General features: G+C 29.2%; 1 protein-coding gene and 1 long non-coding RNA gene across 14 annotated transcripts in view; one reads left to right on the forward strand and one right to left on the reverse strand.

Moving 5' to 3' along the window:
- LOC142329364 (uncharacterized) overlaps positions 1-9,371 on the forward strand; it is a 37,628-nt gene extending 28,257 nt beyond the window's left edge. Inside the window, exon 3 of the long non-coding RNA XR_012757480.1 lies at positions 9,124-9,371. This is a non-coding gene — a long non-coding RNA (uncharacterized LOC142329364). The remainder of the gene's footprint in view (positions 1-9,123) is intronic.
- The window catches only part of syd (JNK-interacting protein syd), a 225,482-nt gene that overhangs the window by 50,367 nt on the left and 151,807 nt on the right, over positions 1-23,308 (reverse strand). For 12 of the 13 annotated variants that reach the window (XR_012757479.1, XM_075373870.1, XM_075373874.1 and 9 more), the window contains 4 exons: positions 9,659-9,775; positions 4,857-5,016; positions 2,419-2,635; positions 1,159-1,330 (listed from right to left, as the gene is read on the reverse strand). Coding sequence is in view for 12 of the 13 variants with exons in the window: in XM_075373870.1 (XP_075229985.1) it covers positions 1,159-1,330; positions 2,419-2,635; positions 4,857-5,016; positions 9,659-9,775 (666 nt within the window). In the remaining variant the exon portion in view is untranslated. The remainder of the gene's footprint in view (positions 1-1,158; positions 1,331-2,418; positions 2,636-4,856; positions 5,017-9,658; positions 9,776-23,308) is intronic. The other variant, XM_075373882.1, reaches the window with a different exon arrangement.

Raw genomic sequence — 23,308 nt, forward strand, 5'->3', positions numbered from 1 at the left:
GCATGTAAAGTAAACTTCCTGAAAATACTTAAATCCAATACTTACTTGGGCAAAGACGGACTGTCAGTGCATAATGCAAGATTTGTAAATATTTATTATTTAAAACAAATTAAAAGAACAGGAAATAATGAGGATAGAATGACCAATAGAAAAGTTTCTAAACAAGTATAATATGTACCTTTTAAAAGAAGAGTTGTACTGTCTGGGAAAATAGTGGTAAAAAAACAAAACAATTAAATTATCTAAACTATGAATGGAAATGAAAAATTTAATTAAGTGTGAGAATAGCTTTTTTATTGTTACTGTTGAGACATTAAACTAGGATCCTGATCTTCAGAAGTTTATTATCCCCTCTTCATTCTCTCCCTTTTTTATTATTAATCTTTTTTCCCCTGGATAGGTATCATAAGAATTACGTCAGGTGTTAAGGAACTTGTTCCATCTATAAGCAGTCTGGGGAGGCAATAATTAATGAAGCAAATACTTTCTTTGAGGTTCTTTACAGGGAAGTGGGAAGTCTGATGTCATACAAAAGGTGGAACTAATAGCTGAAGTGTCCCCATCGGGCATTTTTTCACACTCCTTCAAATCCATTTTAGATTATATTATAAATTTCAAAAATGTAAATTTAATACATTAATTAAATGGGATTTTCTTGAAAGTATACTACACCCCATGCAGTTTAATGACAATTCAATAAAAAAAAAGGGCTATTTATATTTTTGTACTACGCTAGATCTTTTTTAATTGTTATACTGTTCTTTCTTCAACCATGGTGCATGACTACATATATAAACTTAGTGGCATATAGATGGTGCAGTTCTTAAAATAATATAGAGGCATAGAATGTATACATGCAAGGTTTTTTGCTTTATACAACAGTTATATCAGCTGCCAGCATAGTTTTTGTGCACTGTATAAAACTGGATACAAAACAGAATTAATTTAAAATTAAAACAAAAAATTAAAATTGAATCACTGAAAATTATAAGAAAAATAGTTAAAAGGTGATACTGAAAAAAAAATGTAACAAAAACCATGTTACAAATTTAATAAATAATTTGATTTTATAAGATTTTTAGACACTGGTTATTTATCAATTTGAAAAATATTTAAATATTTTTCAACATCCACTACTTAAATGAAATTAATACAAACCTAACATTTTGCTGACATATGGTTCAATATCTACATCCTGTAGATGCAGGTATGTGTGCGCATGATATAACCTCAGTGTTGAATCGAGACGTATTGATATCCACACACCATCTCCAACCCAAGCCATTTGACGAACTTGACTCTCTTTTCTTGGATGAGCATCTAAAGATTTCTATAAAAAAAACAATAATAAAAAACCTGTAACCTTAATAACAAAAAAATTTAATTATTTTATACTAAATAAAATTCAAATGTATGAGGTTTGTCTGTAAAATTTCCAAACTTCTTAAATTAATATTGCTACTAATGGAATGTGTAAAATGCTATGACCTCGTTCAACATTAGTAACAGCCCAGTGAAAACTGGAATGTAATATGTTGCTTAGTCATCATACTACACAAGTGTTATGTAAGCTCTGTGTGTGTTCTTACTGCATTTAAAATGATCGATTTTCATGAGTTACAAATTAATGTGAAATATTGTGGACTGGGGAAAATCATTTACAGAAGCAATTGAAATGCTACAAACAACATATGGGGATGAAGATAAAAGGTAAATATTTAAGTAAAAGGAAACTCAAACATGTACTTGGTGTACATCTTTGATGGCCAAACTTCAACAGATGATGATCCTTGTTACGCTGTCAATTAACATCCAAATGCAATTGTTCCAACAGTTAAGGAATTAATTCATTCTAATCATTGTTTAACTATTCACGAGATAGATGAAGTAATCATTTTAAAAACTGGATGCAATGAAATTATTACATAAAATTTAGGTACAAGTTGCATTACAAGCAAATTTGTGCCTTGCCTTTTTATTGATAAGCAAAAACAGGATTGATGTGCGTCAAGAGCTTCTGAGGATGAAAACTTTAAAAATCATTATGGAGATGAGATGTGGGTGAATGGAAACGATACTGAAACAAAGACTCAATTATCACAATGGGTATCATGAGGGTCCTCATTACCAAAAAAGCAATACACATGCGGTCACACATTAAATTCTTGCTAAGTTTTTTTATTTCACTGTGAGGGCACTGTTCACCATTATTTGTAAAACGATGAATAAAACTGCCTTTTAATTTGATATTCTTATTTTAATATGACTCATGAAAATAAAATTACAGTTCAGATAACTAGATTACTGTTAACATACTAAGTTTTAGATTATACATCCTGTTATTAACAAAGAAATAATTATTCAAGAATAAAAGTGATTATTCAAACAGAATATATTATCAAAAAATATAATACAAACCTGTACAGCTAATGTACGTGGATCAAGAACATGTATCCTATTTTTATAGCCACACCAAACCTTGTTATGAACTGCAACAAGGCATCTAATAGAGTTTGCTGGAGGACCTAAGTCAACAACATGGTATTTACTTAAATCCCACTGACCATCTGGGCCTCTTCTAAACACTGCTACCGTACCATTCGCTAAAGCGCATAATACACGCCCGCATACATGCCTGTTGACAAGTAACATTATTATTACTAATATCAGTTTTATTGTTTTTTTTTTTTTTAAATGAACATTTTTAATATTTGTTTATAATTTTTACATTTTATTTCATGAACTCTGAGATGTTTGAAACAACATTTCAAAGTAACATTTGTTAGAATTATAAGAAAATAAAAAACTTTTCATAAGTTTACTATATTCTCTAGTGGGAATTTGGCAGAGTGGTTTACAATTCAATTCAGAGGATACTTTCACATATCATACGGTTTTAGAGATGGGTGAGATTTTCCTAGGACCATATATTTTTCTGTCATTAGTTTATGCTGGAAAGGGATATAGGGTGGGATGGAGGGAACCTTGAGCTACTTTTGAGTTGTCTTTCTCTTAGTGGAGCTCTCCATAAGAACATAATCTTTTCTAACCATCAAAACCTTTACCTCATTGATCCCCATTTTGAGTTCTAACAGTTTATGTTAAATCCTAGTATCTTCATGAATTCTGTGGAATGAATGTAACCTCGATGAAATTTGGACGTCTCTCAGTAGTTCCATTTATTAACTGTTTTCTGCATGTTGGCTAGATGACAAGCTTAATAGCTGAGAACCTGTTGGGCAAAGTCTATTAGACTAATTCCATAGAAATAAAAATCCAAAATAATATGGATTCACTCTAACCCATTCCAGTACAGTCAAATCATACTAATTGGGTTGAATGAGGAGGTTTCAAAGTGATCAGTCTGACTAGGCTGTAATAAATTTATTATTTTATTTGATGAGTGAAGCTAGATTTGTATTAGATGTTTGATGATTTTTATTACTCTTTGTGATATAAGCAGGGATATGAGAAGAAATGCAACTACAAAATAAAACTGTGGGTCTGATGTTCTAATTTAAGAAGAAATATAACAATTTTTAAATATCTATTCCTGATTTCTCCAGAGATCTAAGTTTTATAACATCTTTTACACAAACATGAACCAAAACCTAACAAACAATGTTACATGATAAAATCATGAAACAAAATAAAAATTATTGACATGTTTAGGTTTTAAAATAAACTTTTCAGGATATTTAACACTATATTTTACTATTATCTCTCACTAAAATAATGAGCTTTTTAGTGTGTACAATGACGCAAACAGAAATGAAACTGAACAGTATAAACTACATTTAAGAAATTCCTAAAAATTAGAAATGGTATTTGCTAATACTATTATTATAATCAAATCAAATATTTCAATGTAACAACAGTGTTATAAGTAGCAAAAAATATACTGCTTAGTTATTTCACACTGTACATTTATATAACAAAATTATTAGTATAGTTGACAATTTTTCATACATTTAAAATGAGGAATCTTTATAAACAAGAAATACTGTGAAAAATTAAGAGAATTGTTTATAGTATTTGCAATGTTATGTAAATTTAACAGTATGCTTGCAAGGTAGAACCAGTATATTTTTAGTTTATGTCTAATTGAAAATGATGTTGAATAGTTAAATTCTTTTAAGTCAAATAATTTGACAACATCAAATTTATTAGCAGAAATATGCAGAATCTGTAATAAAGAATTACAAAACTGTTACAAAAAAAAAAGGCAACAAAGCAAGTTATAGTAAAACTATAACTTATAGGTAAGTGGAAAATGCTTATTTTAAACTGACATTTTTTCAGACAAACCTTTTAAGCTGTTTTTTCTTTAATTTTAAAGGGCAAAAATATAATAAATTCAACAAAATTTGCATCAAGTAATGCGCCGAGCTTTTGATGAAATTATTAATGAACTCAATTATTCTTTTGATGATTCATCTCTTATTGACACTTTTTGAATCAGAATGAAAAGAAAAATTCAAAAATGTCAATAAATTTGTAAGAAAATTTGTTATTAATTCAGAGCAGGGACTTTTACTCTAACAAAATTGACACATTTAAATATCTAATTGAGAAGATTAGAAGCAAAAATTATCTTCAGTTAAAACATATTGTTCTAAACTTCCTGATAAAATACAAATAGTTTATAAGAATATGTAACTTTATAAAGTTCATAAAATCTCCAAATAACACTGTCTAAAACATTCGGCAAAGCATATTGAAACCATAAGCATTACTTGCAATTATAAAATGTCTATATATGTAATGAAAATTACTTAAATTATTATCATACAAGTATTTATTAACCAAAAGTACTTAGAGAAAAGGCATGTACAACAATAAACAAAAATACTTACACTATACTTAAAACTGAATCCTTTAATTTAATAGAATGCAAACAGCGTCGCCATTGTGATACTGCAGAATGAACAAAAACACAGCCATTTTGTGAACCAAGCCAAACTGTTGGTAAAACACTGCTCATCTTTTCTAATTCCTCACAAGCAAGTCCATTATCTGCACAAAAATGTCAATACAATACCATAATGACAATAATAATAATAATCAGTATAATGATTAGATAAATTCGTAAAGAATATATGTTTATTTTTCTTCTAAAAATTATTTATAAAAACAATTCACATTTAGGTATTTAATTGAAGTCTATAAGTAGTAGAGTTCAGAAAAAGATTTATTCAGAGTTTCTACACAGTACCTTCAATGCAATACAAAGTTTAGATGAGTAACAGAGGTTGTCAAAAGCTCTAGAGAAGTCTTCTTTTGGAATCGCCTTAGGATTCTTGTAACACTTCTTGCATGGCATCTATCAACTTGTACTGCTCACACTTCATGGGTATCTTGACATTGCAAAGTAGAAAATAGTCCACAGGGGGATATCTGGTATGGAGAATGGTTCAGACTGTCTCCTATCATTTGACCAAAAACTGCTGTAAATTGATGCCTGTGCGAGCTGGCATCATTGTTGTAAAGCAGGAATCAATCTCATTGTCAGGAAGCAGGCTTTATGAAAATGTGGTCACATGTGTCAAATTCAGTAAAATAAATGTTTCACATATCTTGGTAAAAAGTGGCAGTAATTCATGCTTACATTCAATGTTTTCATTGCTACAGATGGTTACTGACCTTTCCCTCTCTCATATCTTAATTACATCTAACCATCACAAAAAAGCAAGCCACTCTATTGAGATATAGCCTCATTACCTGTGTTTATTTTATGATTTCAAATATGTAGCACTTATTTTGAGTAAAAAAACAAAATTTTGTGTTCAAATGTTCTATTTTTAAAAATGTAACAATAGGCACCAAAATACCTCCACAAAAATAGATACAGTATACAACACAAATCACTAACCCGAACTGAATAAGCTTTGGCTATGTTGTTCACTAGGCTTTCTTAACAAGTTACAACCTTGCTCATGAGACTGCGCCACTATTTTGTTTTTATAGACTTAGTCCTGTAAAATTTTGTATGGACAGTGAATTATTATATATTTGAAGAACTGAAGACATTTAAAAAATTACATCAACTCTATATTTTCAATAAGTCTCCAAAAACTTTTGATCAAATGCTAATAAAAAGCTACTTTCATACGCACAATTGCAGAAAAAACCCGATTCACAGTTTTGTATTGATTGAATGAGAAAAATTACTCCTTAAAAAGGATCACCTTAACTTAAGAATAAAGTAAGATTATCATAGAACATTAATTTGATATTTATACAAAAAAATATAAATAAAGAAAATATAAATTTCATATGTCTTTTTCAAGTATATATGTAGAAATTTCTGCATTGTGTTATTGGGCTAAACTCATACCAGTAAGCAATTACAATGGGGTTAATCTGGTCTTTCAAATTTTGGTTTTCAAAAACTATTCAAAATATGCATCCAGATGATGGAAACTTCATTTTAATGCTGTTTTACAATTATTGTCTAATATTTAATTTTACAGGTTTCTTAATTTAAAAGGTTTTTGTGCTTAAATTTTAACATTTCCCACAATAACTTTGAGAATTATTAGTAGGCTTACAACTTTACTCAAAAAGAAAAAAAGTCAAATACAGAATAAAATAAAATATTTTTGGCTATTTGAGAAACAAAACAAAAGCTTTCAACTTATGATTTTAGGAGCAGGTTGTTTTATTATTCCCTAACTTTAAACGGACTGAAAATTGTTTCCATCAAGATAGAACAATCTCATTAAAAGAAAATATAAACATTTTCAAGTCAATAAATTAACATTTTTATTTGTAAATTGGAATGTCTGTAATGTTTATTTGTACTAACGTTAACCTTAACAACTGCTAGATTTATCTGAATGAATGTTTTATCACTGTTTTCATTGAACCTGGAAGATGGTTTTAGACATATATATCTATATGACTCCATTCTTAAGGGAAAAGTAAAGTTTAAACAGATAGTATAGAGGATTTTTGACATTTTTTGTGTTAGTATATTACAGCTGCTGACTAAATCATTTCCTAATAGCTATATGGTCCTGCAAATAAAATTAAGAATAAAAGACGGAATTATATTTGGACAATTCATTAATTAAATCTATTAAACTGTTCTTGACATATATCAACTATTTAAGAGAAAATTTTTAAACAATTGCTAAGATGTATTTTATTGTTTCATGTTACATTTGTGTTTCATATTACCTTTATATTTCATGTTAAACTAAAGCAAGAGAATAGACTTTAGTACAGCAATCCTGAATATTTTAATTTGTGCCTATTTTATTGAATTATATTTGTTTTTATTATTTGTACAGGATAATGCACAAATGCAGATGTAATGTTTTAATTAAACTTGATTTAACTAGGCACATATCAATTACCACCATGAAATCATAGCAATGTCTGTTATTTCATCGCTTGAAAAAATACCATTCAATCTTGATGAGAAATAGAATTTGGCATTTATTAACTCAGGATGCATTATATGAAAAATGAATAGGCAAAATTAGACCTGCTTCCCATGGGTAAAACGTTTTTTAATTTATAGATACACTCTTGGAATATACTTTATAAATAACCAGCAATAGGATTTTAAAAAAAATTCCCAGTAATGGAAATATTATATATAGTTTCACAAAAAATTTGTTACTTTTCTGATAGGGATTTCTTCTTCCATATCTTTGTTGCAACAGGTTTTTTTATGTTTTACACACTGTGAAAAAATGTTATTTTATTCAAAGAAAAAGAATTCATTTGAAATAATAATCATTCATATAAAATATTTTTTTTTGTTGTAATTTTTAAGATATTAGGAAATACTGTCTTGCGTAGAGTATTGCTTTTAAATTAACTTGAAAATTATTTAATTAATATCTAATATTAATATCTATAAATACATTTTTTATTCATGTCTTGTAAAGAGTAAGTTCTAGTAAAAAATTCATTCCTTTAGGGATTACAAGAAGTAGAAGTTGTCACTCTATATCATGAGGTATATACACAGGTAATCTATACAAATTGTAAATTCACATACATAAACATAAAATAAAAAAATAAACTTATAAAAATATTAAACATACAAACTTAAGCACTATTATCCACTGATTTGTTTATCCAATTGAAGGATGGTTTTAACCTCACCAATGATGCCACTGACTGTTATAAAAAACCTAAGATATAGAGGTAAGGTATATTGAGCCACATATGCAATAGAGATGGTTTCAGTCTTCCTAAAAATACACTACTTATGTGTTTTGACCACAGACTAATTTATGTGACAAAATCATAATTTCCACAATATAACAATTGATGTGTCCACTGATAAAAATACCATCCAACTTTTCCAAAAAGCAATTTATTTATTGTACTGAAATAATATAACTTAAATAAAATAAAAAGACAAATATTGATTACATGTGAAATCTGTATGTAAAATACAAACATATGTAAAAATGGTTTTAGAAGGGGAGGGAAATTTGAAAGAACAATGTCACAATTACGTAAAATAAGTCTCTTCCAGGTGAAGACATTTCATTAATTAAATCTATTAAACTGATATGATCAATAACTTATTTTGTAAGTCTATTAATAAATAATCTTATAAATGAAAATTTCATTTTATCAGTAATATTAAATAAATGGTTCTCTTATTATTTGAATGTATGCAGAAAACTCACACTTAAATTAAAAATTTATAGTTAAAAAATGAAAACGGACATCAATTTTTAATGTTGTAATAGACGAATACTTTAACAGAAGATATTTAATTAATTAAAGATTTTAGAGTTTCCAATATGAATGAAAAATAATATTTTTAATTTAAAAAAAAAAATTTCTAGCATGATCCCAAAATATTAATCAACCATTCTACTGCATGGATATCTATCACTAATGAGTCTACATAAATCATACACAAACTTTTTATAAATAATTTATACTAAAATCATTAAATTTTGGACAAATTCAGCTTTATCTTCAAATATGATTGGATATTTGTTTGTAACCAATATTGTTGGTTATTTTAGAAGATATTGTTGAAATTAGGTTGTGTAGACAATTTCGTAACAATCTGAAGATGAACCTTTTAAGAATTATTATGTGCTTTTAGTAATATGTATTACAAAAAGGTCTTTCTTTTTATAGGTGCTTCTATTCTGTCCACCTACATCACTTCTGAAATATATAATTAACATAATTATGGAAAAAAAAATTCTGGAGGCTATCTTTCTTTGGTGTCTTTCCTAAAACCTTACCACACTATCCAAATGGATCATGATTCATTGTTTGAGAAACAATGGGTAAGATGTTTTCCAGTCATCAACTAATTAATTATAATAAGATATCTGAAGTCTTATACTTAATTTTTTTTTTTTTTTTAAAGGAAATCTGAATGTAACTAATTTTCATACATGCAATAATATTTATATTATAATAAACAGAAATGTATAGAATATACTTTGTAAAACAATACACATTTTATAATTATTTCTTTAATTTAAATTATACTTTACATCTGTATGTGATGAAATAGAATAAAAATTAGACTGGAATCATTGTAAAAAGATATAGATGAGGTAACATGCAAAAAAAAATAGCAAATGAAGCAAGTAAGCAACAAATACAAATAAATAAATAAAAATAATTTCAAAAAAAAATTGTTACAATAAAAAAAACACACCTGTTGGTGCAGTTGAAAGACCATCCTTTAAGATTCCTTCTTTAAGGTCCTTGACTAGTCTTCGTTGAGGAGCTGGTGATGAATCTTTAGTTTCACAACAATGATTAACGTCCTGTTCTATATTCATAAAACGGTGTGATGGGTAACAACACACAAACAAACAATTTTACAGCAAGCCCCAAAAGAAAACAAGGAATAAAAAACTACTACACAATACTATTAATGCATATGATATATAAGATAATAACACAAAGTGATAAATAATTTTTTAAACTTGAAACTGCCAAAAAAACATGAACTTATAGTGAAATTTCAAAGTGATTTTTAATTAAAAATTGTAGTACTTTCCATTATAATTCAAGTACCAATGAAAAATACTGTTTTAAGCGATATAGTACAAAACCCCCATCATACAATGTGCCCTAAAAATATTTCAAGCTAAGACATTTTAGTTTAGCAGATACTCAATTTAACAGATAATCAGTTTGTTAAGTTCTTGTCCACAACAACTGGTAATGAAACTAATTTAAAATTTAAATATTTATAATCACAAACCAAATTCTATTATAAAATGTTTTAAAAACTTACTTCAAAATGTTTCATTTCAATGAATAGTGTTGCTGTTTTTAAACTGATGGTTTTGTTGCCACAATTTTTTAAATTAAAAGAAGTGAAATCTGAACTACATCTGTTCATTTAGTGTTTCATAATGTTGAAGTTATTACGATGTGGTTGTTTTAAGAAGTGTTGTGCATTAAGAACATTAAGTCTACTGATAATCTATTTGTGATTTGTATTTATGAGGTGGTAGCAAATGCTGATTCTATGGAGGGCTTTTAATTATTCACTGTTCCTTGTATAAAACTGTATTTTACTCTACCAATGTAATACATTATTCAAGTGAAAAAAGTTTATTTTATAAATTCTTGGGGTATTGTGTTATATATGTAATGATTTGTTTTACTTTATTTGTTGTTCTGAAGGCTACTATATTCAGATTTAAATGTGTTTTGAACTACTTTCTTGTAATCTTTGTTTATATATGTTTATACAGAAACACACAATAATTATATAATAAATGAGTAAGACACAATTCAAATCAATATATGTCTGGCTAAAAAAAAAACACCAGCAATAACATCAGCTGATAACAGTGTAAAAAATTATCAACACCAATCATTGAGGATGGTCACAAAGATGATTGAAAACAATTTAAAGTAAATTTGTAAAAGTTTTTACAAAAGTCAAAATTCTGAATTCAGATAAAACTTCTAAAGTATTTGCGATTGAGCTTCAGACAGTTCTGTTTTATTCTTGTATTACCTAATGAAGTTAGTTATTTCCTAAAATATTGGTTATATCATCAAATATTATTTGATTTTTAATAAACTCATTACACTATTACATCCAATATATTAATTTTTAGCTGTTTCATAACTAAACCGAAACAATATCTATTGTTTTAGCAATAACAGCCACATTTTGCAGAACAATTACAATGTTATTGAAAGAATATTACAATAAAATATATGAAATCATTTTTAGAAAGTTCATATTTTAAAAGTTGAATGATAAGGTAACAACTACCATTAGCGAAATAATTATCAATGATGTCCTTTCATTAAAATAAACTTTAAGATTTATAGATGGTTTGAATGTTTTATTGAAAATGACAAGTTTTAACATTCTTGTTTCATAGAACTGTGAACATTTTATTTATTTTATAGTTATTAACCTTTACTTCATTAAAATAAGAAAATATTTAGTTTTTCATATGCACTATTAAATCATATTACCATTTTTCACTTTTTAAATAGTTAAAATTACACTTACATTTTTTTACTACTGTTTTTCATTTTTATAGTCACATTAAGCACTTTTTGAAAATCTCTACTTCTTCAGAGTGAACTTTTTTATAATAAAAAGTTATTTAAAAACATAATTACTATTTTAAAATTATATATATAGATATTTTTACCTCGATTATTGAATTAAAATAAATTATTCTGGTGCTAGTAAAATCTATTGATAGGTAATAAAGTTAATGTTCTGGGTCTTCACATCTAAATAATATATTTATAAATGTAAATTATATATTTCAAAATAATTTTAATTCATTATTGCATTAAGTCAATCATTGTGTTCAAATTTTAATTGCTTTTTTACAAGGGTCAGTCAAATATAAACTGAACTTTTATCTTCATGGCACAAACATGAGTGGGGTGGTGCAGATGGATACTGATGGTGTAGATGTGGGGAGGGGATAAACGCATGAGCTGCCTAGGGATTTGTGTCTCTGGTTATTAGTCATGTCAGAGGAAGAATTTCCTTGTCAGTTGTGCTGCATTATGAAGTTTCTCACGAATTAGGGCAACAAACGATCCAAAATTTTGACTACAACTTTCTGCACAGTCTGGGGATGTGATGTTGTCATGTAGCCAAGTCTACAACTGACTGAGTCAGCAAATTTAAAGGAGGGTATGAAGCTGCAGAAAATGAATCATAATAGACATTTAAGGACAAGTGTGATAGATGATATCATTTGTTCAATCCAAGACCACAATGAAGATGATTGGCACCTTATGCTTCATGCTATAAGTCTGCGAGGTGAGTTTCAAGACTTCTGACCCAAAATTAGAAACAGGCCCAACAGAAAATTTGTCAAAGGTTACTGAATCAATTTCAAAGAGAGGGAAATAAATTTTTTTCATCAACTAGTCATATTGATGAGACATGGGCTCATTACTTCACTCCTAAGTTGAAATCAGTGAGAGTGGATTAGCATAAGAGAGGAGTGAGAGCCTTGCCCTATAAAAACAAAAATGCATCTGGCAGAAGGAAAAGTTTTTTCAAACATCTTTTGGGATAAGAAAGTTATATTGCTTGTCAATTTTCTCCCATGCGCATCACTATGAATGCTGCATACTACTGCCAGCTCTTGAAGAAAGTGAGAGCAGCCTATACGAACAAAAGGCACTGTTAACCAATCAGAGATGTGATTTTCTTTCACGTCAACACCAGGCCTCACAAAGCTGTTAGCACTCAGGATAAACTAGGTGGAATTTACTAGGAAACACCCTCGTACAGTTCAGATTTATTCTCCTGTGATTTCATTTTGTTTAGACTCATTGCAGAAGATACTGTGAGGACACTGATTCCAGAGCGATAACAAAGCTGAGGAGATTGGCTCATAGCACGTCCTTAAACCTTTTATGAAGAAGGGATCCGCAAGCTCCCCAAAGGCTTTTTTTTACCCTGCCTTCCGGAACCAGACCCCCAATTAAGTATGAATACAATTCTGGGAGGTGCCTTCACCTCAAAATGCCAGGCCTGGTTATGCCATGCCTGACCTCCATCACCCAGCACTCGGCCCTTTGTGCTTCGTTTTAAGTGGGGACACCCCTGAAGGGACGGCCCCGCTGGGACTTACTCTTTTAGCTCAGGGGTTTGAGAGTCCCCACACTTCATCACCACTACCCACCTGTGCAAGTATGAGCAAACGGCAGCTTCGTCCCTCACCCCCTCGCTTCCTGATATTTCATTTGAAGTATTCCTGACACAAAACCTGTCAGTGTTGAAGTCCACCAGTCTAGGTAACATCATTCCAATGATGGTCCCTACCTCAAGATGCCAAATTTTGACAGCACGTTCTCGTCCCACTGTGGACACTGGAATATCACATGCTCCGGTGTGTCCAAGTCCTGACAGTAGGGGCAGAAGGGGTCTTCAGCTCCCCAAAGATTGGGAAAAATGTGTAGAAATTCAGGAAGATTATGTAAAAAGCATAAATATATTTTTATTTTTATTCTGTATTAATAAATGCTAGAAAGTCTAGTTTATATTTGACTGACCTAATATTTATATTCTCAGTTTTATTATGTTTATATTTTCAAGAGTGAGGATTAAAATATTTTTACAGACTTCAAAAACTGATGTTTTCTAGACTTAAAAATATGTTTATTTTCCCTAATCTGACAAGCACAGATCGTAGATTTTGGTTTATATTATTAATGTTCTTTAAAAGTTCTTGAAAGGATTATTTAAAATTGTTAGTTGCCTATGAAGAATTTTGTTTTACAAATTTACTCTCTGCAATTTATTTTATAGACATTTATTTTATCAAAAATATTAAAAACAAAAATCTTTTCCTACTTTTTCCAGGGAAATTATACTTATATGTTAAAAAATATGTAGATTAACAATTTCCTTGGTATTTATGGCGTAGTTTTCAAATCTTATAATAAAAAATCAAGAAATGTTTTCTTTGTCATATGCTAAACTACAAATAAGACAGATAAAAAATTTAACAAAGTTAGTTATTTGAATGCGACCATTATAAAAATCTAAAAGTTATAAAATCAGTGTAAAATGCTGGATTAGTATTTGTGTACTTAGTTCCAGAACAGATGTTAATAAATTTTTATTTTTATAAAACAGCAATTAATTATTATTATTACTAATCCACAACTTTTAGATCAACTGTAGTCCACCACCACAAACCCCAACACCAAATACAGTTCAGCTAAGGACAGAAATTAAACACACTAATAGCACCATATGATCTATTTTGATAAAGCCAAACAAAATATTCATCCATATAAGTAAGATTAAAAATTATATTTTAATAACACTTTCTGTGTTGTAACATCCATTTCCTCATTTTCCAAAATTAAAGATTTAGCAGGAATTTTATGATCCAGTGACCTTTCTGATACAAAAATCTGGATTATGTCAATAAATAATGAAAATCGGTTATCTTAGTAATATAAAGTGCTGGAAGTCTCCAGAAATCAGTACAGTTTTGTTGAACTGGAGACTGTAGGCAGCTTTAATTCTTGTTCACATAGCAAGTTACCAGTAGTTTATAACATTTCTGAAACACCAAACTAAAAATTGCAGTACTTTAAAACTTAAAAACAGAATGATAGATGGGAGATGGCCAATTACTTTAAAATTTAACTAATTTGGCTAGAACTCAAGTTGTCACTCTTTACACAAGAAGGCAAATAGTATTAACTCTTGTATTTCTGACAGAGAATGAATAAATGAATGACTACTCAACACCTAAATTGTTTTAAGGTAATAAGTATACTGAAATATTGAAAATTTGAAGTACAGTAAATTGCCCAACAGTCAAAACCATATTTAATTGATTGGTTTCCACAAAATCATTTAAATCATAAATTTAAGTTTAAGTTTATGGGTATCAATTTCTGTTAGAATTTCTAAAAATGATATGATGCCATTTAAAATTTATTTGAAAAAAAAAATTAAATAATAGTACATAATTTTAGCAGTTTCAAGATAGAAAAAGTTAGTAAGATTTAAACCAAAAAATAAAAGACAAATAATACCATAAAAGAAAAAATAATAAAGCAAAAAGTGGATAGTACAGCAAAAGAGTTAAATTATTTTGAAATACTGTATTATACACAAATATGTACAAAGCAAAAATTAAACGCAAAATTTAAAAAAAAGAGCCCAAATAAACAATTAAACGCTAAATAAAAATTAAAAAAAGTAATAAATAACATAATTAAGATCAATTTATTTATTTATCAATTTAAAATATATGGGAAATTTCCCATGGAGACAAATATATAAATATAAGTAACACAAGGTAGACTTTGCTACAATAATCAAAGTAAATATTATTCAAATAATAACACATTTCTAGATAAATTGCAAACTGAATACTTGCCAGTATTATAAATATCAAACGAATCAGTGTGAAAATAATAAAGTATAGATAATAAAAATATCGGTGATCTTCAGTATGAATTTACATCTATTTAAAAATAATAATTAGTGTATCTAAGGTAATGTCTAGGAATATTAAAACTAAATAATTATAATATATCAGAGCAGATGAAATAATTACTAAGCATTCTAAAGACAAACATTAAATCAATCCAATCAAAAGATGATTCAAAATTAGCAATTCTATTATCACAATTAGAGTAATGGATTGGTACTAATGCACTGACATACCTGCTTTGTAAGAAAATTATCTTAAAAAAGTATAACAAAGTTTTTCAAGCAACTTATTTTGAGATTTGAAATTGATTTGAGGTCTCCAAATAATTTAAACAGGATAAATATAAGAAAAAATACAATGTTTAAAAGATTTATTTTAATAAATTTAAATATTTAAGAAATATTTTAATAAAATTAACCTTTTTAAAGCTTTTGAGACAATATGGTATTGTTATGTTAATTTACTATCAATAAATACACCATGATCTTTAATGTATGAAACCTTTTGGAGACAAGTGCCATCTATAATTATGATCAGCTGTATTAACTTTTTAAAATGTAATATGAAAACATTTATCAAGATTGCAACAACCCCATTAGACTTTCACCATTTTTGTAAAGTACTTAAAACCACTTTGAAGTACCACTCTAATATCATTAGGGTTATTTATTGTTTTACAACCATCTGCAAATAGCAAAATTTGTGCAAGTCAAATAATTAAAATAACATCATTTAAAAAACTAAATAGAATGGTGGGCATAAATGAAAAGTAGTACGCTGACCAACTCCTGTTGTTACATGAATTAGTCTTGATATAAAATGATAAATTTTGACTAGATGAATTCTATTCGTAAGAAATGAATAAAACGTTGAAAGTAAAGCCTATTAAATCCAAAAACAAAAAATTTCCTAATAAGTAAATTGATATTTACAACATGAAACGCACATCTACAGTCAGAGTAAAGGGCATCAACAATTGAACTATTACAATAGCCATTTATAATAATAATATTTGATAAATTATCTCAATAAACACGACAAATATAAAACAAAATAATATTAACACTTTGAATGGTGTACTACCAACACTTTTTCTTACGATTTTTAAAGAATTCTCTTTTAAATTATTTATTTTCGTTAGGAACCATTTCTTTATAAATAAATTATTCTGAAATTTTCACCACAGATAAGGAAGCCCCTAAAATCAAAAACTTTTTAATTCAAAATCTGGGAATTTTGATACTTACATCTTATTTTGGTAATGATGAATTGATAGGTGTAGCTGGAAAAAGTTGTGACTTTGCCAGTTTTTTTTCATATTTCAATAATGAATGCTAGATTGTTGTCATGTATGTAAGTAATATCATGTATGTAAGTAATATCTGTCTAATGAATAACACCGTACTTTCCTATTATCAGGCCTCCATATTCTACTTTTCATTTATTTCCAGTTTGTTATATAATAAATTTAATATCTTAACATTAGATTACTTTTCTTATCTTTATCTATATCACAGTTAAATTTTATTAAAAGTTTGTACTTTATCAATTGAGTGTTCTTATTTTTTGGTTTGTTGTATCTCATTTATTCATTTCAGTAAATATTAATTCCATCTGATTACGTATTTCCATTTATTTAGCTGTGGTTCAATAGATGTTCTCTATGGTGAATTTAACTTTGATTTTATGATGTCTGAAGAAACAGGTGGCCAATCAACTTCTTCAATGACATGGAGTGTTACCAGCCACCAGGAAATGTAATAAACATAAGATGAAACTGTACTTTACTGACGATATCAAATGGAAGTGTTGCAGAAACAATTGGTGTCAAATGTTAAGGGTATGTATTAGAAATTTGTTGGAAAGCAATCGTCTATCATTAATCACTGTAGTAAGTTTTACTTTTTGTTGGTGCAAGCAATTTACTTCTGATAAATTTTGTGAGTATCATTTGCCAATGAATAAAAATACTGTGTTGGTCAGTCAATATATATGCATTACATTTGGCTATTAGGTATATCATGACTGCTGGATGACAAAATGGGAGGCAATGATTGCGATGTAGAAGTAAATGAGAGTTTATTTACATGGTGTATGTGTATCAGAAGCATGATTCTTCAACAGCAGTCGATTTTCAATGGTTTATGTAAAGAAATAAATAAATAAAATTTTTGTCATACAGCTGTAGGTTTGTTTAGTAAGAACTCTAATGGGGACTATCCAAAATAGGATTAAGTAGGGTTCTATTGAAGTGACTGTAGGTATGGATACTGTTCTAAGAACCTCAAGGTGGATGGCTACGAGCATTTACAAGTCAATCATTGGTAAAATTTCATTGATTTCCAGTACTCACACTCAGCATAAAGAGAAAATGTGGGGATCGGTTAAGTGGAGAAATAAGAGGCAGTAAGGTATTACATGACACTATTAAAATTAATACATTGCCAAATCTATTTTTCATCAGTGGTTCTTGAAAGATGTTATTTAAAAAAAATTCTTTAGCAGGTTTCCAAGACCAATGCCATTAGGAAGTTTGATTGTATGTGCTGTTGTGCAGTTAGTTCTATTATTAGTTTATTGAATCATACGTAATAGAAAGCAAACAGTTAGTTATATGGGAAAAATCAACTGCACTCTTTGTTAGTTGGTCAGGTTAAACTAGTCAGGGACCAGACTATTTCAATCACAGGTTCAAAAGTCAGTTAGGTAAAAAAAAAAAAAAAAAAATATACAGGAAATTAAATGAAAAATAGGATGGGGCCTGAAAACAGGAAAATATCGTGAATTAATATATAATTCACTAATTTGTAGGTAATTCTGTTTGGCTAAAATAACTCTGTTAATAGTTTTGAATCTGGCCCGTGTCTGGCTTGTTTACATTTGCAGTGGAATTGAAAAACATGTTTATTTAACATTCAATCATAACAGTCATTTGTCAATGAATAAAAATACTGGTTGGTCAGTCAATATATATACATTAAATCTGCCTATTTGGTGTATCATGACTGCTAGATCACAAAATGGGAGGTAATGATGTTTACTGGAGGTACTAGACCTCCAATAAACACATGTTTTTCAACATGAGCATCCTGTACAAGGGCATGAGCAAGGCTATTATGCTATATGCATTGCGTTAAGACTGCAGAAATTCTGGGATGTGTCCTCAGTGTGGACAACTGGATGATGCTTACCATGTCCTTTTATGAATGCTCAAAGTATGAGTTGATGTGGACAAAGACCACCAGTTGGCTAGATCTTCTCGGGTCAGCATTGCATCTTCATGGGTCAGCATTGTATCTTCATATAAAATGGAGAAGCTGTTTTCAGTTATGTTTTGTTTTGGTGCTGTTTCGGAGTTAGTTTTTTGTTTTGCGTTGTGTGTTAAACTCACTTATACCTATTCAGGTAGGTAGTTCAATTCCTTTGTTGTCGTTATAGTTTAGGCCATTCAGTCTTGTTTAAGACTTGGTTGATGTGTTTTTTTCAGTTCTCTGTAGGTAGTAGTACACCAATGGAAATGTTGCTTGTGACATTTACATTGATGGCATCCTGGCTGAGGTGGGCTGAAATATGTCATATGCTGAGGTTTTGAAGACAACTTCTGGTAAAGCCCATAAGGACTAGGTACGGCGGGGGTGGAGGAGGGTGTCTTCCCCTATGGGGTCAGGTATTAAACCTCCAATAGGGTTGGTCTAGTGGTGAACTTGTCATTGCAAATCAGCTGATTTCAAAGTTGAGAGTTCTAAGGTTCAAATCCTAGTAAAAGCCAGTTACTTTTATACAGATTTCAATACTAGATTGTAGATACCAGTGTTCTTTAGTGGTTAGGTTTCAATTAATCACACATCTTAGGAATGGTCGACCTGAGACTGTACAAGACTACACTTCATTTACGTTCATACACATCATCCTCTGAAGTAATGCCTTTTGGCGGTTTCAGGGGCTAAACAGTAAAAGAGAGAGAGGTATTAAGACGATAAACTTAATTTCCCCAAAATTTTGAAAGTAATTTTCCCAGACTATTTTCAATGTTTTCCTTGATTCTAAAATAAGCATGATGATGTAGATGAATATTTTCCAAACATTCAAAATAGTTCATAGTTTATTTCAAAAAACTGTTATGTGCAATGATATTCATATGGAATGTAGCAGGTTTTTGAAATAAATGATTCAATTAAAATGTTTCAACTAGCAAATTTAATAACTGGTGATACTTTACAATGTCCTACTCTGAGATATATTTTCATATTACATTGAGATTAATTATGTATTTATATCTTAATCTTATTCACAAAAATAATTGGGGATTAGTCTTAAAATATTTCTCAGTAAAAATGTTTTTTAAATATTTGTCTCTACTTGATTTTAAAATATTCAACTTTACAATTACTCGAAAATATCAAGTATTTGCACAATCATAATATACATATATATTACTAGCATGAATACTTACTTACTCATTGTGCAAATTGTTAGATATGTATTTGAAATTTACAGCCCTGCTTAAAAAAATCCATTAAATCCAACTGACTTCATTGTGATGGGATCTGGCTAAACCTTATCTAATTTGAGTAAAACTAAGATGAATTTAATTTTTGCTCATTGAAGAAACCTGTTGAACCCAGCCAAATGTTACTGAAAAATCACTGAATAGGATTTGGCTCGAACATTGACTAATTCAATGAGATTTTAATAAGATTTGATGATTGGATTCAATGAATTTTTTTGACTAGGGAGTGGAAATTAATTAGTAACATTTACACTAATAAAATATATAACTGATGGATTGTTTCTCTTGAATTGATAGTATATTTTTCAATTATTGATGAGTTCGGTCTTTACCAAAATTGAATATTTTCCTTTAATATTGAAATGTTTATGGAATTTATTAAAACTTCATGAAATATTTTATTGCTGACCCCAGCATGTTTTTTAAATGGAAATACCAATATATACAAAACAGATAGATATATCAATCTCAATTTATTAATTTGTTTTATCTCTTTTCAACATACGAGGGCTGTCCAGAAAGTAACTTACGTTTTGAAAAAAAAAACCAACTAAATAAAAAAAAAAGAAACTTTATTATATACATTTGAAAGGGACAATCTTAAATAATTTTCTACATAGTTGCCATTTAAACTGAGGCACTTATCATAACGATACACAAGCTTTTCAATTCCTTCTCTGTAGAAATCTGCTGCCTTAGAATTTTGGCACCCATCTTGCACAGAACTTGTGATAACCAAGCTTCCTCGATACAATTTCATGCAGTAAACTTCGTGAAATAAGGGGGAAATGAAGTGAGAGTTCTGTAATCGTAATGTGGCAATTTTCAAGAATTTTATCACTCATTTTCATCGTCAGTTCATCAGTCACAAGGCTACGCCAACCACTGCGGTTCTCATCATGAACAAACACTGATGCAGTCATTTTTAAACTAAATGCACCACTGAAAGCTGCCAATGAATTTCAACTGGTTTGAGGTTTTTTGCCAGTAAAAACAATCACTGAACACATCTCAAAACTCGTGGGATTTTTTCTGAAGCGCACATTTCAATAATTCACAATGAACAAAGTAGAAAAATCACAGTTTACATGCTATGACAGCTTGATGCGTACTGAGTGTAGAAATGTTTTGATGTCGAGATGGTGGCTCTATCTCCACCCAACTCCACGCTAGGCACAAATGTAAGTTACTTTCTGGACTGCCCTCGTACAATAAAATACAACATATCATAAACTATAACAGAAAATCTATTCATTTATTCTATCTATTATTAACCTCTTCAGTGAAGAAAAGATAAGTAGTAATTATCTTTTATTACTTTTCTGCTCAAATAAAATTTTTCAAGTTTTTTCCTGACATTTTATAAATTTCAATAGATTTCCATGACTTGCGGTGATTTTTCAACATGTTTCCTGACTATATCAAAATTCCCTGACGTTTGAGGCCTGGAGGAACCCTGTTATAATTAAATATTTATTGTATGTCAAATTGTAGGAAAAATGTAAAGCTTTTAAATAAATAATCCTATAATAAAATGTTTACTACTTGAAGTTATAAACTCAGTTTTAACCCTCAACAATTAAATAATTCAGTCATAGATTATTGGTAAACAAAATATTTACTTTATTATAAAGTAAAATTTTTCAGATTTAATATTCTTAAAATACAAATAATAATATTTAAACTTCCAGAAAAATTAATTTAAAAAATTATTAAATGTATTTCAGAGTTGACAATATCAGTTTATCTTCTACTTCAGGTCTGCCATGCAAAAGATTAAGGAAATTTTGAAGAAATAACGTACAAAATGATAAATTCTAAGAAAACTGAATCTTCAAATTTTAGATTTTGAAGAATACAAAAAATCAAAATGAATGTTACATGTTTTATTCTTAATACAGAAGCAAAGTTAAGAACAGAAGTCCCTGGTTACGTGTATCTGTTTTATGTGGACAAATACTAAGCACACAAGGTCTGTTTAAAAAGTACTCAACTATACTTTTTTCTTAAAGTATTTGAATATAAACAATAAAACTTGGTGGTAGAGCTCAGCAGTTGTTGTCTAGCAGCCATTGTGTGTTTACTTAACATTTCTATATTGTATTTTTAGTTTGGGCATAATGGTGCAACGCTTTGAACAATGTTACTTTTGTCAAGTTCTACCAAGAACTTGGCGATACCAAAAGCAAAACAATTTGTAAGATCTCAGCAGACCTTTGACAATAAACTTTGAGGATTTCATTAATTAAAGAGTGGTATATACCAGTAGGCTGTCAGATTTTTTCTGAAAAATTGCAAATGAGATTCAGATTAGTAACATTCCATACACATAATTTTAACGAATTATTTGGGTATGCATGGGTGCAAAATTTATGTTATGTTGTTTTTAGTTGAACAGAGAAAGATATGTTGTGATGTTGCACAGGATATGCTAGAGCATATGGCCCTAACTTCCATAAGACTGTGATAAATAGTGATAATTTTGGGTATATAGGTACAACCCAGAAATTGAAACTCAATTCTCTCTTTGGAACTCAGCGTTATCCCCAAGCCCAAAGAAACTAGGACAAACAAAGAGCCAAGTCAAGTGATGCTGACTGTGCTTTTTCTTTTATTACTGTAGAATTGTATATCAGAAATATGGTCCAGAAAATCAAACTGTCAATAGACAAATTTATTTGGAGGTTCTTATGTCACCTTTGCGATGCAATTGACACAAGAGACCAGATGTGTGGGAATCAAGTAAGTGGCAGTTGGATCATGATAACATATTTATCCACTTGCCACGCCTAATACAGGATCTCTTGATCAAGCATGGAATTCCTTAAATTTGTCGGGCTCCTTACTCACTGGGGATGGTACCTTGTAATTTTTGGTAATTTTTCTACCTGAAGATGCTACTGAAAGGGTCCTGATTTGAACTAAGAGGACTTAACGATGAACTTGACACCACAGCTGGTAACCATTCTAAAGGAGGATTACAAATAATGTTTCTAGAAAAATTAAAGACTGCTGGGTTAAGTGTGCGAGTCACAATGGATCTACTTTGACGAAGCCACCCGGTAGACTTCTTTTCACAATGTCAGATTCTTTCTGAACAGAACTTGTACAAAGTTGTCAACATGTGCATGGACTTCATTATGTATGACATTAATTACTGTCATTTTAACACATTAGAAAAGAAGCAATATATTTTACAAAACAAATTTTCATACTTAATAAAGGCCTCCATATTTTTGTGCTTTTGATAAATTGCTGTATTGTTTATAGGTTATTCAAATTAATGGATATAAAGGATTTTCTTTTTTTATAAACAGTAGGAATTAATTACTTAAAAAATACATCAATTTATTTTTGTGACTAAATGAAAATAAACAATCAC

This window comes from Lycorma delicatula, chromosome 8 (genome assembly GCF_047948215.1).
Source record: "Lycorma delicatula isolate Av1 chromosome 8, ASM4794821v1, whole genome shotgun sequence".
Lineage (NCBI taxonomy): Eukaryota > Metazoa > Arthropoda > Insecta > Hemiptera > Fulgoridae > Lycorma > Lycorma delicatula.